This window comes from Heterocephalus glaber, unplaced genomic scaffold (assembly GCF_053883595.1).
Source record: "Heterocephalus glaber isolate CG9 unplaced genomic scaffold, H.glaber_assembly_v1.0 deba00000896, whole genome shotgun sequence".
Taxonomy (NCBI): domain Eukaryota; kingdom Metazoa; phylum Chordata; class Mammalia; order Rodentia; family Bathyergidae; genus Heterocephalus; species Heterocephalus glaber.
This window is the reverse complement of record NW_028258170.1, coordinates 1711710-1729140: the sequence shown is the minus strand read 5'-3', so window position 1 is coordinate 1729140 and position 17431 is coordinate 1711710. Positions and strand designations below refer to the sequence as shown.

Genomic DNA, 17431 nt, shown 5'->3' with positions numbered 1-17431 from the left:
CAGGTCTGTATAAACTAAAAATAAGTATAAATTCTCAACTAACTTATTTGCTCTCCATCAGTTATATTGTTGTCCCATGAGCCTAAGATAGCTGTGATAATTCCATTTTGGGAGGAATAAGGTGGAATAAGCATATCTATAAACATAAGAAAGGATGAATCCATAGTAGAATATTGACATTTATCATATAGATGTGAATTTTTAATATGTTAAGTACTAGATAGGCACGTCATTTTTCTTATAATTTGACATACAGAAATTACCAGAAACTGGTAAGTCAATAAAGACAGAAACACCTATTGGTAATAACTGGGGCTTAGGAATGGGTAGATGGTAAATTCATTTACAGGTTAAGTGGTGGTAGTACTGGCAATATTTAGTAACCAGACCAGAATAGTGGCTTTACATTATCAATATAATAATTGCCACTTATTTGTTCCCTTTAAATGTTTTAATTTTATGGCATGTGAATTGTAACTCAAATTATTTGAATAGAAATGACTCTAAACAGGATTTTACTCATAAAAATTGTCGTTTCTTTGAAGTTCCTGACTTTGAATGCTATCTCCACAGTTAATAGGTATGCTATTTAATAGTGTCTATTATATCTAATAAAATATCTTTTAATTTAAATATATTTATAATTTTGTAAAAGTTTCAAATTTTGGTGTAACCATGTTAGTTGTATTTGCCAATTACACATATTATTAAAAATACAATTAACTAAGTAGATTCTATTAACCTTAAGGGGACTGATAAATATTAAAAATAAAACTGCATTTTATAAATGGAAATATATATTTTTGAGAATAATATAAAATAGGATTAAAATTGACTGTAAATACTGACATCATTCAATCTTTGGTTTATTTTTTCCCTAGAATTTCATAGTTTATGAAATAAAACCTGATTGTTTATCTCTTCCTCTTCATATGAAATATGGTCCTGACTCTATCTAGTTATCTTCTTTACTGTAGGTAAGCATAACTGCAATTTTGAATCCATATTCAAGTTGTCATTGAAGTATATATTTAATTCCTCATTAACAAAATCTACTGTAATTTTGCTGATATTTTAAATCATTATTACACAGTTCTGACTTGTTCAGCCACTTTGACTTTATTTCTCACTGAATTTTATGGTTTTGACTCATATTAATTCATCTGGTTTTATGTTGTACACTAATTTTATATATATAAACTTATTAGACATTTACAAATTGATTTTCAAAGAGGCTATACTATTAATAATCCCACCAATGAAGCACAGTTGCTGGCTTTGCTTCAGCACCTCAGTATCATTTAGTATTTACAGAATTTTAAAAATGTTTTAAGTTTTTTGTGGACTGTCTGAGAGTTGAATATAATTTTATATTTACATTATTCAAATTATTCTGAAAATATATCTATAAGCCATATGAGTTTTCTTGCACTGTCTATATCAATATTTTCCCCATTTTTATAAAAAGCTTTAGTTTATCATTTAAGGAATGCATATGTAAATCCATTTTTGTATTTGTGTTTGTGATGATTTCATCTTGCAGACTTTTAAGATTATCTATCATGAAATTTGTTCATGATTTTGAGTTGTATTTAAGGATTTCTACCATCCTGACTCCTATACATAGTCTTCATTTGCATGGTTTGGATTCTTAGGATTAAAAATATCAGTGGTCAAGACAGTTTTGACATTTGGAGGAAGAAACTCTATGAGTAACAGAGGAGAGCTGTGTGAATGGGAGGAAATGAAGATACAGGGGTACACATGTGTGAGAATCAGGGGTCTCTCTATTGTTAGTGTTGAGAGCTGTTAAGCATTTTAATCTCATTTTACAATATCCTTTTTAATACAATATGCTTCAAAATTATTGTTACGTTGCAAATAAAGGAGATTTATTTTTCAGAAAACCAAATTTAAAATAATAAACAATGAAAGTAAGGAAAAAACACAAGAAGAACAAAGGAAATGAAGGAAGGGAGGAAAGAAAGAAAGAAAGAAAGAAAGAAAAGGAAAAAAAGAAAAAAGAGAGAAGAAAAGAAGGAAAGAATCTCAGTTGAGAACAGTGTTTTTGTAGGTTTGTTTTATTTTATTATTTTCAATAATTATGAAAATATTTTATCCTGATCTTGACAATTCTCCTACATAATTCCAAAGACCTATATCAAATGATGGTTGCTATGCATCTTTCTTCCCAGTGTATCACTATTTCTAACACAAACAACTCCTTTACTGATGGAAATTATGTCAGTCTGTTGAAAACGGAGCCTAACATATTGATGAATCTAAGTAATTTTATTGATTATAATTTGTCTCTGATTAAGCACCTTTAAAACTAACCCAAATGTCTTATGGCTTAGGGTATGTAAAGAGTAGACATACATAACTTAAATACAATCTATTTCATAAATAGTTCTGTATTATGAACAAATAATAGAGACTATGAATTCAAATATAGTTGTAACTAACACATAGTGTGTTTAATTGGAAGAGTGGTGATGGGAGATTTCTACTTTTCCGTATTTCTTTTAGCCCTTTTTTGCTTTTAATTTTTGTTATGAATCTTGTTCTAAATAATATTGAGCATTATAACTTAATTATGATATTTGTGACATATTTAGTTGTAACTTCATGAATACTTACCTTGCCGCTATTTTACAGATTCCGTAAATATTAACTAAGTATAGCAACTTTTAAAAATAACCTTTGTTATATTTTTTTCAGAATAATTCTACTGAATTTCACTGGATATGAAAGTGCAAAAACATAGAGAATGCCATGAATTTAAATTTTCAGAAGAAACTAAAATGAAAAACAAACTAGTTTAAAAAGGTAAAGGAATTCCATGTACTTAAGAAAGAAATTTGAATAAACATGCATTCTCATATAAATTTTATGGCCCACCTTTTCCCTTACATATTCATTAACCCAATTTAGACAAACTCAATAGGACCTGTTAGAGATAGAAAAATTTAGAAGAAAACTTATTCAATACTATAATACAGGAAGCAGTTGCTGTGTAGAATCAATTTAATGTGGCATATTGTATATATAAACTAGATTTTAGTGATATTTTTGTCCTTCAGTATTTACACTGATGTTGTAAAATAATGGTCTCATTCTGTAGGACAGTATAACAAATTATTTTTACAAAATTGCTGAAAGATCTAGAATTCTAAGAATCTTTCCCTATGATTTGTACCCTGACATTATCTGATGAGTTTTGTCAGAACTCTTTTCTAACTTGCTGACTATGTATTTAATAAGCTGTGATATAGTACCAGCTAAAAAATATGAGGACAGCTTAGCCAGTTGTCCTGATGTATTAGAAATACTACCAAGTTAGACTGTGAGTGAACACTTACATCTCCCATTTGTATCTGCATTGGAGAAATCAAACGTTGACCGACTTCATGACATTGTTTCCTAATCTACTGTTTAGACATTATATATTGATACAAAATAAATACATAGAGTGCATGGTCCCTGGACATACAGCACTGTTCAGTATTTTCATAGGAATATGGACTGTAACCCTCTGAATGTCTTCAAGTCTTTCCTATGTGTTTCAGTATAAACAATAACACTGAAGTTACAGCATTTGTTCTCAAGGGCTTCATAGACAATTCTCACCTGCAGACCATTCTCTTTTTCCTGTTTCTACCTATTTACCTTTTTACTGTTATGGCAAACATAGGGCTGATTCTATTGATCATTGAGGATTACCAGATGCACAACCCAATGTACTATTTTTTGAGTGTTTTATCATTTGTGGATGCCTGTTTTTCTATTGTTATTACTCCAAAAATATTAGGAGATTTTATGTCAAAAAGGAAAGTCATTTTATTTCTTGAATATGTAGCGCAGATGTTTCTTGCTGTTACTTTTGGGACTCCAGAATGCTTTCTCTTGGCAGCAATGACTTATGACAGCTATGTAGCCATCTACAACCCGCTACTGTACTCCGTGAGCATGACACCCAGGGTCTATGTGTCACTCATTGCCACTTCCTGTGTTGGGAGACTTTTGCATTCCACAGTATATACAGTGGCAGTTTTCGCTCTATCCTTCTGTGGGCCCAATGAAATTAGACATATCTTTTGTGATATCCCTCCTCTTCTTGCCATTTCCTGTTCTGGCACTCATACCAATGAGCTGCTACTCTTTCTCTTTGTGTGCTCCATTGAGGTGGTCACCATTCTGATTGTCCTCATCTCCTTTGACTTCATCCTTTTGGCCATTCTGAGGATGTGTTCTGCTGAAGGGAGGAGGAAAGTGTTCTCTACATGTGGCTCTCACCTAAGTGGAGTGTCCATTTATCAAGGGACAACCCTCTTCATGTACGTGAGACCGAGTACCAGCTATGCCATGGAGCATGACATGATAATGTCCATGCGTTACTCCATTGTCATTCCCATACTGAATCCTGTCATCTACAGTTTGAGGAACAAAGATGTCAAAAAGGCAATAAAAAGACTGTTCAGAAAATGTGTGTGTAGGGATCAAGTGAATTTTTCTCAGCAAAATTTGAACTGAAGAATCTCGTTTTAGATAAACAGTGTTGCTATTCTTATTGAAACTTTACAAATAAAGATCTTAGTCTATGCAGTTTTCCACACTTGTGTATATTTCTTTCTTTCTTTCTGAGTTCATACACACATACATGAATGCATATGTTCATGTATGATAATACTGGTTCCATTAGTTTTCTGGGATTGAAATAAGAAAATGTCATAGATGGAATTGTTTTAACAGCACAGATACATTTTCTTGGTTTTGGATACTAGAAATCAAAAACCAAGGTGTTGGCAGGGTGCTTTCTTCGGAGTCTTCTCCTTGTGGATTTTGGGTGTTCAGCTTTACCCTCTGTCTTCATGTAGCCTTTCTGCCTGATGTGTCTGTGTCCTAATCTGTCTTCTCTGTAAGAACAAAGGTCATATTGGATCAAGGTTTTAATTTTTATCTAATTATCATTTACATTAATATACTGACGTGCTGAGGTATAGTAGGGGTAGACAACTGCTGTGCCTAATTGATTTTCAGTAATATTAAACTGATAAAATAATAAGACAAGCATTTATTATTGCTAGATACTAGAGAGAAAAATGAATCCCTTCTAGTCAAGTTGGGGAAATAAAATAATAAAATATAGCACATAAAGTGTTATAATTTTAAAAATTAAATAGTATTTGTGAAAAAATGAAAAGAGTAGCAATGTATTCAACATAAAGACATGATAAAGGTATAGGATGATAAATATATTAATATATCTAAATCAGTCACATACTGCTCATATTCATGCATCAAAATATCCACATCTACTTCAAAATTTCCATAAATATGTAATTAAAACTTAAATATCCATTCAATTCTTGAATTAGCCAAATATGAACAAAAAATTATAGTAAGAATAATCCAGGAGGGCCAGGGGTTTAGGTCAGTGGTTTCGCCACCTGCTGCGCAAGTGCAAGGACCTGAGTTCGATCCTCAGTACCAAAAAAATAAAATAAAATAAAAATTAAAAAAAATAAGAATAATCCAGGAGAGAGAAGATACATAGGGAAAAAAAAAAAGAGAGAAGTAGGTAGAGGGAAAGGAAGAGTGGGAGGAGGTGAAAAACAGCCACAATTTAAATGTGATGCTCTAGTAATTAAACTACATCATGGTCTACACTGAAAGGGATTTTAAATTTTTTATTAGGCTTTGGTTGCTGCAGTGAAGGCATACTTACTTATAAGTATTGCTCTGCTGTCATGAACAGCACTGCACATGACCTGATTTGGATTCAATGTTAGAAAATCTTGGGTAAGAAAATATTGCTCACACTTTCTTGCAGTCACCTCCTACTGAGGTGATAGTGACATAGAAATTCAGCCTCACCCCCTCATTTGGCTGAAACCTCCATGTAACCAATTAGTCACACAGTTGGATACTGGCTTTTAATCTCCAAAGTAGCTTATTGATAAATAACACTGTCCTTCCACAAGTCCAACAATATAATAATTAACAGAAACAGTTCCTTTGTCCACAGGAGTCATTTCTGAAAATGTGGGGACATTTTCACATTTTCTTGAGAGAGTCATTTTTATATATATGTGCAAATTGATTTGTTCATGACTTCGTGCAAATTGATTTGTTCATTACTTCATGCAAGATTCACAATAGCATTTGCCTCTAATTCTCATTATATACATTGTCAAATTCTCCCTTTCATCATCTTGGATTTTCATACTCAATAATATATTCCAGCTTTACTATTATTACTTTAATTTTGTCATTGTTTTCAAGACAACATATGTCTTCTTTTTTTTTTTTTGATACTGGGGATTGAACTCAGGACCTTGTGCTTGCAAGGCAGGCACCAGAACCACTGAGCTAAATCTCCAGCCCAACATATGTCTTGATTATATAGAACAAGAATACTTTTTTGCCCACTGAATTCATTACAAAAGTTATATTAGTGCTAATTAATCATTTCCACTAATTTGTCTTTAATAAAATAAAAATCAAATGAAGTACACTAAAAGAGTAAAACATTACACAAAGATGGGCTGCAGATGAAGCCCATCACCCTCCCAAACCCGAATGGAGGTACTGCCCCATGTAATTCTCATCTGTGACCACTGATGCATCTAGGAAAGACTGGGGTATGCTCCAATGCATAATACATGGGGGTGTTGGTTAATAATAGGCTAATGTAGCAGGTCATGGTAGGTTGTACTATAGCCATGAGATGAGGATGAGATCCTAAACACACAGTATTCTAATAATGATGCAAATCTATAAGTACACATTCAAAAAATTGGAGCAAAAAGGATGCATCAATGGAAAAATTGCTCTTGTGTAAACAAAATGTTAAAAAGGCTTTAGTTGATTCATTTCCTTTGAATTTCTAAAATATTTTTTCTAATGAGTGTGTGTTATTTCTGTGGGCAAATTGGACTTGTAAGAAAAAATGTTCCTAGTGAAAATTTTATTGTTCCATCTTTGAGTGTATCAATCATAAAATGACCATGTCTCTGGAAATTTTTTGTCCTGCACCCTAGTCAAAACTTCTTGATTCTTCCATTTAATGTAAATATTATTCTCTGTAAGTTTATGTAATTATGTGCCAATGTGAGAAGTTAGTAAATTGAGTTTGACAACTTAGAGTATCACAGGAGAAGATAAGTATGCTCTTTAATGTGGAGCTTCTAGGAGAAAAACAAACCAAAAATTCTGTCCATTTAATCATCAAACTTTTGTCCTTGGAATCACTCAAAGCAGTCTTCCTTGGAAATGGCTCCCTGAGGGTGACCAAATGCTGCAGTATTCCACATGTCCATCATATAAGGATCTCTGCAATTAACAGCCTTGGAGAGAAGGAATGAACTGTTCTGGTTATTTTCACAGTTTCTCCCTTGAATTCTCTGTAGACAAATCTTCTTGATAAATTTTGCAGTTCAATACCACATGAACAAAATTTCTACTGTGATATAATTAACCTCAGAATGAAAAAGGAATACACAGGAATATTAAGTTAAATTATTTCAGAAAAATAAATATTATACCAATGAAGTTTTCAACTCCTGAAATCTAAATTTTACAAATTTCCAAGCAGATATTATTGGAAGAAGTTTCTTTTTTTCTGTCTTTGTCTCACAGTAAGTATCATTCTTTTTTTCTTTTTTTGTTTTCTTTTTTCTTTGGTCTTTCTTTTTTCATTAATTCTTAAGTTCTTTATTGGTACATTTTAGGTATACAATCCATTTACATTTATCATTGGGTGTTTGTACCTGTACATGATGTATCTTGGTTCTTATTTTTTCCCCCATTACCTGTGTCCCCTTCTCCTCCTCAACACTTCCCTATTTACATAGACTTTATTTCCATGTTTTTTTTCTTTTTTCATCATTTTTCTTTTCCCTTCTTTCCTTTCACCTTCCCCTCCCTCCACCCCTACCCCTTTGGACCTTTCTTCCTATTTCAAATTATCAGTTATTCATTTTAATCATTTTAACCCAGTGTAAGTAAGTGTCATTCTTAAATTGGAGGAAATTACACTAGGTGAAATAAAATGGGAATTTTATCAGATTAACATGGATGGATACATATATCATTTAACCTTGCCATGAATAATGTTATGGTTTGCAAAGCAGTAATATAGAATGGGTGGAAACAAAGTATGCAAGCAGTGTACATTTTCTGAAAATGTAATTTATGCAAGAAAATTGATTTTGAATAGATGTAAAGAAAATACATCATTATCAGAATTGAAGGTCCTTATTGCCTTTACTACCCCCAAAATAGATGGAGAAAATTTAATTGGTGGAAAGAAAACCAAAGGAGACAGAGAGGTCCCTTTTGGCATCAGAGTTCTATCTGTGAGTTTTGAAGTGCAAGGGCTTTTATGCCAAGGTCACCCCAAGCTCCCTTCCTCCCATGTCCAAATTAAACCAGATATTGAACTCCTGGGGTTGTATCTGAGTATTCTTTTAAGTAGGACACAATATTTTTCTGTCAGATCATTACTTTTCAGCCCAATTGCTGAGGGGAGGACAGGAAGAGGTGCCTTTTCCTGCTCTTGGCCAGAGGACATGGGAGAAGTAGCCAATCTTTAAAATCTTAATGAGTAAAGAATTATTTTACTTTCTCAGTCATATCTTCAGGAATTTGAAATTCTATACATCCAATAATCTTATTGTGCCTCAGTGAAATCCCAAGACTAGAATTATTTCAATTAGTATGGGAAGGCATTGAGAATTAAAACACAGGAAATAATATACAAAAATTGATTTTAGCATAAATAATTATGCCAAAGGTAAGAAAGTCAACATCTACACAGACTCTAAATATGCTTACCATATAGTTCACATCCATGCAGCTATATGGAAAGAGAAGGGATTGCTTTCCTCACAAGGATCTCCCATTAAACATGCTTCAGAGATCCTCTACCTCATTGAGTCCATTCACCTGCCACAGGAGGTAGCTGTCATCCACTGCCCTGGACATCAAGGCCCTGTTGCCAAGGGAAATAACGGAGCTAATAGGGAAGCCAAAGTAGCTGCTACCCAACATTTTAAAGGACCCCTTCTGTGGTCAGCTAACTTGCTCGTCCTTACTCCTCCTCAAAATACTGACCAGGAGACACAGTATGCTCAAGAGCAGGAATGGAATCTGAACTCAGATAGATAGTGGGTCACCTCCACCAAATGATTTTTCTTACCAGCCACTTTGGCATGGCAAGTTATCAAGAGCCTTCATGACACTTGCCACATAGGCAAAAAAAATACTCTTATCCTAGTCAAAAATATTTTCCAAGGAAAGGATTTAGACCAGATAGTACAACAAGTTGTTAAGGGGTGTGAAATCTGTCTGAGGACTAATCCACAAAACCAATGTTTTCAACTCTCTGGACACCAATTTCATGGATCCTGTCCAGGGAAGGACTGGCAGATTGACTTTACCCATATACCAGGAAAATCCAACCAATGCTTATTGGTATTTGTGGATGCTCACACTGGGTGGATTGAGGCCTTTCCAACTTGAACTGAAAAGGCAAAGTAGGTGGTCAAGGTCTTAGTCCAGGAAATCATCCCTCAGTTTGAGGCGCCATGGACACTCCAGAGCAACAATGGACTGGCATTCTGGTCCAAGGTCAGTCAGGTGGTCTCCCAAGCCCTTGAGATTGACTATCACCTCCATTGTGCATGGAGGCCACAGTCCTCTGGACAGGTAGAATGGGCTAATGGGATTCTCAAACAACATCTTTTAAAGCTATCACTGGAATGTAAGGTATCATGGATGCAACTCCTGCCTGTGGCTGTCATCTGGTCCAGAACAACTCTGAGGTTCCAAGGTTTGTCTCCCTTTGAGCTCTTCTATGGGAGGCCTTTCCTTTGAAATAATCTCCTCATTAATGAGCAGATACACAGAGCCTTACAACAGGTACAAGATCTAGCCCAGTTCCAACACATCCTGTCCATCCTGAGGCAGACCAAGCCTGGACCCACTCCCATGGGAGAACCTCTCTTTCACCCAGTAACATTGGTTTTGGTAAAGGCTCTGGATACTCAGAGTCTAGCCCAGTCCCAATGGGAAGGCCCCTGTGTGGTCCTCTTATCCATGCCCTCAGCTGTCAAGGTTATAAGTCACAACCCCTGGATCAACCATTCCTGAATCAAGCCATGGGCCACCCCCAGAGAGACTAAAGCTCATCCATCATCTGAGTCTCTAAGAACACCATCTCAGGCAGATATCTACCCATGTCCTATTCCTGTGAACCTGTGGAGGACCTCCATTTCCTCTTCCAAAGGCATAAAGACAAGTAATGCCACTTGACCCACAGGGATATAAGCACCCTTTGTTCTGAGTTTGTGTGGCACTTGGGTTTGCCATCATTGTCCTACATTGTTTACAATCTTTTTGTCTCTTTCCCAATAGGTGGAACAATTTTGCATGTAAGAAAGATTACCACTCTACTCCTCTTACTGATATTGCTCCAGACTTACCATTACTGTTTAGAAAATCCCTGGAATAATAACTCTGTTGTAAGGATGACACAATCCCTTGCATCTGGATTCCCTAATTTCTGGCTATGTTTCCCAGGGCCCAAAATGGCAGCCCACCTTCCAACTTTCCAGCTCCTTGGTTTAGATAGCCCTGAGGAGGTAATCCTATCTGTGAGGTCACTTAATTATTCCAATGTATACATAGACCTCACCCATATACCCACTCTGCAAAACTCTTGGGAGCTTATGTCAAAGGATACTACTGGGACCTTATCCAATCAGCCCCAAATAAATCGTCCTCTTCTAAGGACGTGACTTGCCTGATAGAACCGGCACCAGAAGTTCCTCTCAGATTTTCTATCAGGACCACTCTTACCAGTGGCAGACAGCTAAATGCCAGGGATTTTGGGGAGAGGTTGGCTGAGTTACATGCAAAGATGTTGATCTCATACTTCCACAGGTTCACTTTACCACTTGAGTCCAGACCATTACAAGAGGACACAGGACTTTCAGAAGCAGCCTGCCCATCCAGATGTCACCCCTACCCCCTGACCACCTGATAGTCTCCATTGGCCTTCCTTGGGATAAAATAGAAGGTAAGAACTGGAATTTAGCACAGATATCACCACTACGGGGTGGTTATGCACTTGGCACCCCTCCTTTTCCTTTTGAGATCCCTGTCATAAGTGGACAACTCCCCTGAAGTGAGGAAAACCTCGTGCCTAAGAGCACCCAGTAACAAAGCCCATCTCATATGTGCTCATATGGACTCCTATCCCAGCCCTATGGAGCCATAGGACTCCAGTACCTAGACCCTCACACCTGTGTTGGGGCTCAGGGACTTGTCCAACTGAGTCCCCATCCTGAAGGAATATTGAGACTCAATCAGATTTTATTCAATTCTCTGTGGGAAGGGCTTCCTCACCCAGGAAGAGAGGCTCAGAATCTGTCTTCCCAATGAAAGAGGGAGCCCATAACCTTCATTGTTCTAGGAATAAAAGCACTTGTGGCTGCCTTGGGAAGAATTATCTAAGGTGTGGTTGCCAAAACAGTCCAAATCATAAACCTCACAGCCATGATGGCCAAGATTGCTGAGTCCATGGGAAGCAACTTCTGAGACCCTCAAAAGTCTCTGGATTCCCTGGCTGAGGTGAATCTAGAACATAGACAGGTTCTTGGCTGGATACTTGCTAGCCAGAGAGGAGTATGTGCCATGCTAAATGGGTATTGCTGTATGTACATAAATAGCTCCTGGGAGGTAGAAACCAGGACATACATCATTTTGGACAGAGTCAAATGGCTCCATGATGAGGAACAAGTAGACCAACTCTCTTCCCAAGTTTTCACTCAGGTCAAGGGCCTAATTCCAACCCTCAAGTCCTGGGTCTTACCTTTCATAACACCCTTCCTCTTCATCCTACTCATATGTCTCTTTGGCCCATGTATAATTAATTGCCTAACTCACTTCATTGCAGACCACATCAATGCTGTCAAGATGCAGATGGTCCTCCAGATGAAACCTTAAATGGACCTGTCCTCCTTCTACTGGGGACCCTTCCATCAACCTCCTGATGAGTACCCCACCCTGTTTCCTGCCAGGGGCCACTATCAGCAGGAAGTACCTTGAGCACTTGTTGCCCAAGGTCCCAACAGCAGTTGGTAGGGTGACTCAGAGTGGTACTATAGGGTTAGAGACCCATAGGGAGGGAGAGATGAGGGACCACCCCCACCCTGCTGAAGGATTTCAGATAGCTGGCAGAACAGGCTTAACTACCCATGAAAAGCTAACAGTCTGCAGTTGCACCTCCTTTTCATTATGTACCCTGCAAAGCTTAGTTTGCTAAGATCAAAAGGAAAAAGAACATTGGCCCTAAGATGTAAAAGGCCCCAAAAAGAGCCTTCCCTGTTGTCCCTAATAATGAGCTAAGTTAATCATTATCCAATCAAGTAGAGGCACCCTTACCCCAGAGGCAGGATAGGCCCTCAACTATAAAATAAGCATCTTGAGCCCCTCTTCAATGGTTGCTCCATTTCAGGCACCCCTGCCTGTCTCTCTGAGAGAAGGCAGCTGTACTCTTGTGTGCTTGCTGAATAAAAGTAAAACTTTGCTTCTACACTTTCAGTCTCCATCTGATTGTTCCACAACCTTCTGAATCATCAATAGAGTCAGGCCCAGGGACTCTCCACCTGTCTCGGCCTGCGACATTATCATTTACATTGAAAGGGATTTTAAATCCTTTATGAGACTTTGGTTGCTGCTGTGGTTTCATACTTACTTATAAAAATTTCTCTGCTGTCATGAACAGCACTACACATGACCTGATTTGGATTCAACATTAGATAATCTTGGATAAGAAAGCATTCCTCAGTATCTTGCAATCACATCCTACTGAGAGGTTACTGACATAGAAATTCACCTCACCCCCTCATTTGGTTGAAACCTCAGTGTGCCCAGTTAGACAAACGGTTGGATACTGGTGTTTAATCTCCAAAGTAGCCTGTCTCTGAATAAACTAAATTACTAATGAATAACAGTGGCTTTTTACAAGTCCAACAATATAATAATTAACAGAAACAGTTCCTTTATGCACAGTAGTCATCTCTGAAAATGTAGGGACATTTGCACATTTTCCTGAGAGAGTCATTTTTATATATACATGAAAATTGATTTGTTCATAACTTCATGCAAGATTCACAATAGCATTTGCCTCTAATTCTCATTGTGTACATTGTCAAATTCTCCCTTTGCTTCATCATCTTGGATTTTCATACTCAATAATATATTTCAGCTTTACTATTATATTTTAATTTCTTCTTATTGTTTTCAAGACAAAATATGACTTGATTATGTAGAACAAGAGTTTTTGCCCACTGAATTCATTACAAAAGTTATGTTAGTCTCAGTACCAATTAATCATTTCCACTCATTTGTTTTTAATAAAATAAAAATAAAATGAAGTACACTATGTATTTGTTTGCTGCTTTTACTTCTTTGTCTGAGAAATGTCTGTTCATTTTAGATGCCCAATTTTGAATTGGGTCATTGAATTTGGGGGGGATCTGATTTTTTCATTCTTTATATATTCTAGATAGTAGTCTTTTGTCTGAGGTACAGCTGCTAAAAATTTTTCCCATATTGTAGGTTGTCTGTTAGCTCTGTTGGTAATTTCTTTTGCAGTGCAGAAGCTTTTTAATAAGATGAGGTTGCAGTTGTTGATTCTTTCTGCTAGTTCTTGTGCTGCTGAGGTTTTTGTTCATGAAGACTTTTCCTATGCCAATGTATTCAAGAGTTCCACCTAACTTATCTTCCAGCAAGTTTAGTGTTTCTGTCTTAATATTTATATTTTTAATCCACTTTGATCTTAGTTTAGTGCATGGTGATAGGTATGGGTCTAGTTTTAATATTTGGCAGGTTGAAATCCATTTTTCAAACACCATTTATTAAATAGGCTATCTTTTCTCCGATTATGGTGGTTGGCTCCTTTGTGAAAGATGAGGAGGCTGAATATGTCTGGAGTTGCCCCTGCATCTTCTAATCTATTCCACTGATCCTCAGGTCTGTTCTTTTGCCAGTACCATGCTGTTTTTATCACAGTAGCTTTGTAGTATAGTTTCATGTTGGGGATTGTGATATCCCCAGCAATGTCTCTGTTGCTTAAAATTGCTTTAGCTATTCTAGGTCTCTTATGATTCCAAATGAAGTTTTGGATTGTTTTCTCTAGTTCTGTGAAGTATATTGTTGGAATTTCAATTGGAATTGCATTGAATCTAAACAGTAGTTTTGGAAGTATGGCCATTTTCACTATATTGGTTCTTCCTACCCAGGAGCAAGGGATGTTTTTCCATTTTCTTGTATCCTCTTTTATCTCCTTTTTTCAGAGTGCAACATCACTGTTCATTCTAGAGATGTAGTTGAAAACAGCACTAAGATTCCACCTCACCCCAGAAAGAATGGCTACTATCAAGAAATCAACCAATAACAAATGTTGGCGGTGGTGTGGGGAGAAAGGAACCATTCTCCATTGCTGGTGGGAGTGTAGACTGGTGAAACCACTGTGGAAATCAGTATGCAGATATCTCAAAGAACTAGGACTGGAAGTCCCATTTGACCCTGCTATTCCACTGCTGGGGATCTTCCCCAAAGAATTCAAAGAATCATACCACAGTGATATATGTGCACTCATGTTCATAGTAGCACAGTTTGTAATAGCTGAAGCTTGGAAGCAGCCTAAGTGTCCATCAACTGGAAACTGGATAAAGAAGATTTTTTTTATATAAAATGGAGTACTTCTCACCCATAAAGAATGAAAAACTAGAGTCATTTATAGCCAAATGGATGCATATTGAGGCCATATTCTTAAGTGAAATACATAGAAAACACTTGTAAATACTGAATAGTTTCTCTAGTGTGAGAAACTGATAGTGTAAACAAGGGGTAAAATGATTAAGATGAATAATTGATAATTTGAAATAGGAAAAAAGGTCCGAAGAAGGGGTGAAGGGAGGGGAAGGAGAAAGGAAAAGAGGGAAAGGAAAAACTGTGAGAAAAGAAAAAAATGGAAATGATGTCTGTGTAAATAAGGAAGGGTGGAGGGGGTGAAGGGTCCACAGATAATGGGGAAGAAATAAGAACCAAGATACATCATGTACAGGTACAAACACCCAATGATATATGTAAATGAATTGTGTACCTAAAATGTACCAATAAAAGAATTTAAGAAAAAAAAATTAAGTACACTAAAAGAGTAAAACATCACAAAAAGATGGCCTGTAGATGAAGCCCATCACACTCCCAAACCAGAATGGAGGTTGTGCCCTGCTTCTGAGAGGTCTCAAGATGCAATTCTCAGCTGAGACCACTGGTGCATCTAGGGGAGACTGGGGTATCTTTCAGTACATAATACATGGGGGTGTTGGTTAATAATAGGCTAACATAGCAAGTCATGGTAGGTTGTACTCTAGCCATGACATGAATATAAGATCTTGAACACAGAGTATTCTAATAATAATGCAGATCTATAAATACACATTCAAAAAGATTGAGGCAAAAAGGATGCATCATTGGAAAAATTGCTCTTGTGTATACAAAATGTTAAAAAAGCTTGAGTTGGTTCATTTACTTCTTTGAATTATTTTATTTTGTATTATTTTTCTAATGAGTATGTATTACTTCTATAGCCAAATTGTACATGTAAGCATAAAATGTTCAAGTGAAAATTTTATTGTTCTATTTTTGAGTGTGTCAGTCATAAAATAAGGATACATCTGAATTTATTTTTTTTTCCTGTATCCTAGTCAAAACTTAATTCATCCTTTGAATGTAAATATTATTCTCTGTAAGTTTATGTAACTATGTGTCAATGTAAGAAGTTAGCAAATGGTGTTTGACAACTTAGAATATCACAGAAGAAGATGAGTATACTCTTAAATGTGGAGCTTCTAGGAGAAAAACAAACAAAAATCCCATCTATTTAATCCTTGAACTTTTGTCCTTTGAATTATGCCAATCAGTCTTTGTTGGAAGTGGTTCCCTGAAGACTACCAAATGCTGCAATATTCTGAATGCCTGTTATATAAGGATTCTGCAATTACCAGCCTGGGAGGGAAGTCATGAACTGCTCTGGTTATTTTCACAGTTTCTCCCTTGAACTCTGCAGACAAAGCTTCCTAATAAATTTTCTATTTCATTACCATATGAACAAAATTTCTACTATGATATAATTAACCTCAGAATGAAAAATGAATATACAGAAACATAAAGTTAAATGGTGTCAGAAATATAAATATTATACCAAAGAAATTTCAACTCCTGAAATCTAAATTTGACAAATTCCCAAGCACATACCATTGGAAGAAGATTTTGTTTCAGTCTTTATAAAATAGTAAGTGTTATTCTTAAAATTGGAGGGAATTATACTAGATAAAATAAAATGGGGATTTTATCAGATTAATATGCATGCATACACATATTATTTAAACCTTACCATGAATAATATTATGATTTGCAAAGCAGTAACATAGAATTCAAGGAAACAAAGTATGCAAGCAATGTACATTTTCTGAAAATGTAATTTATGCATGAAAATTGATTTTGAATAGATGTTAAGAAAATATATCATTATCAGAATTGAAGGTCCTTATTGCCTTTATTCCCTCTAAAATGGAGAAAATTTATTTGATGGAAAGAAAAGAATGTATTCCTCCCTAAGCCAAAGGAGACTGAGAGCTCCCTTTTGGCATCAGAGTTCTATCTCTGAGTTTTTAGGTGCAAGGGTTTTTATATCAAGGTCACCTCAAGCTCCCTTCTTTGTCCAAATTGAACCAGATGTTGGACTCCTGGTGTCATATGTGTATATTCTTTTCAGTGGAACATAATATTTTTCTGTCAGATCATTACTGTTCAGTCCAGTTGCTGATGGGAGGACAGGATGGGGTGCCTTTTTCTGTTTTTGGCCAGAGGATGTGGGAGAAGTTGCCAATCTTTAAAATCCTAATGAGTAAAGAAGTATTTCACTCTCTCAGTTACCACATCTTCAGGAATTTGACATTCTACACACCCAATAATCTTACTGTGCCTCAGTGAAATTCCAAAATTCCAAGGCTAGAATTATTTCAATTAGTATGGGAAGGGATTGGGAATTAAAACACAGGAAATAATACATAAAATTGATTTTAGCATACAAAATTACACATTCTTACTCAGATTTGCTAAAACTACTTATACCAGAATAACAATATTATAAGCATGTTTGTGGGGTTGAAAATATCTTGGTAGAATCACAGTGTCAACCTGTAATTGCTCTGATTTTACATTAGTAACATTTTGTGCCCTTTTTCTGCACTAAAATATGTGGGAAAGAGTTTCTGTGGTACAATATTTTCAAGTGCATTAAATGTGTTAATGAAGGAAAGGGTTTGCAATAGTATCAGGTTCATTCTGAACA

General features: G+C 36.0%; 1 protein-coding gene across 1 annotated transcript; it reads left to right on the top strand.

The window, feature by feature from the left end:
• Nucleotides 1–3738: 3738 nt before the first annotated feature.
• Nucleotides 3739–4647, top strand: LOC147828866 (olfactory receptor 5T2-like). The gene has a single exon (XM_087207853.1). It carries the CDS (start codon nucleotides 3739–3741, stop codon nucleotides 4531–4533), a length of 795 nt encoding a protein of 264 aa, XP_087063979.1. The 3' UTR covers nucleotides 4534–4647.
• The last annotated feature ends 12784 nt before the right edge of the window (nucleotides 4648–17431 follow it).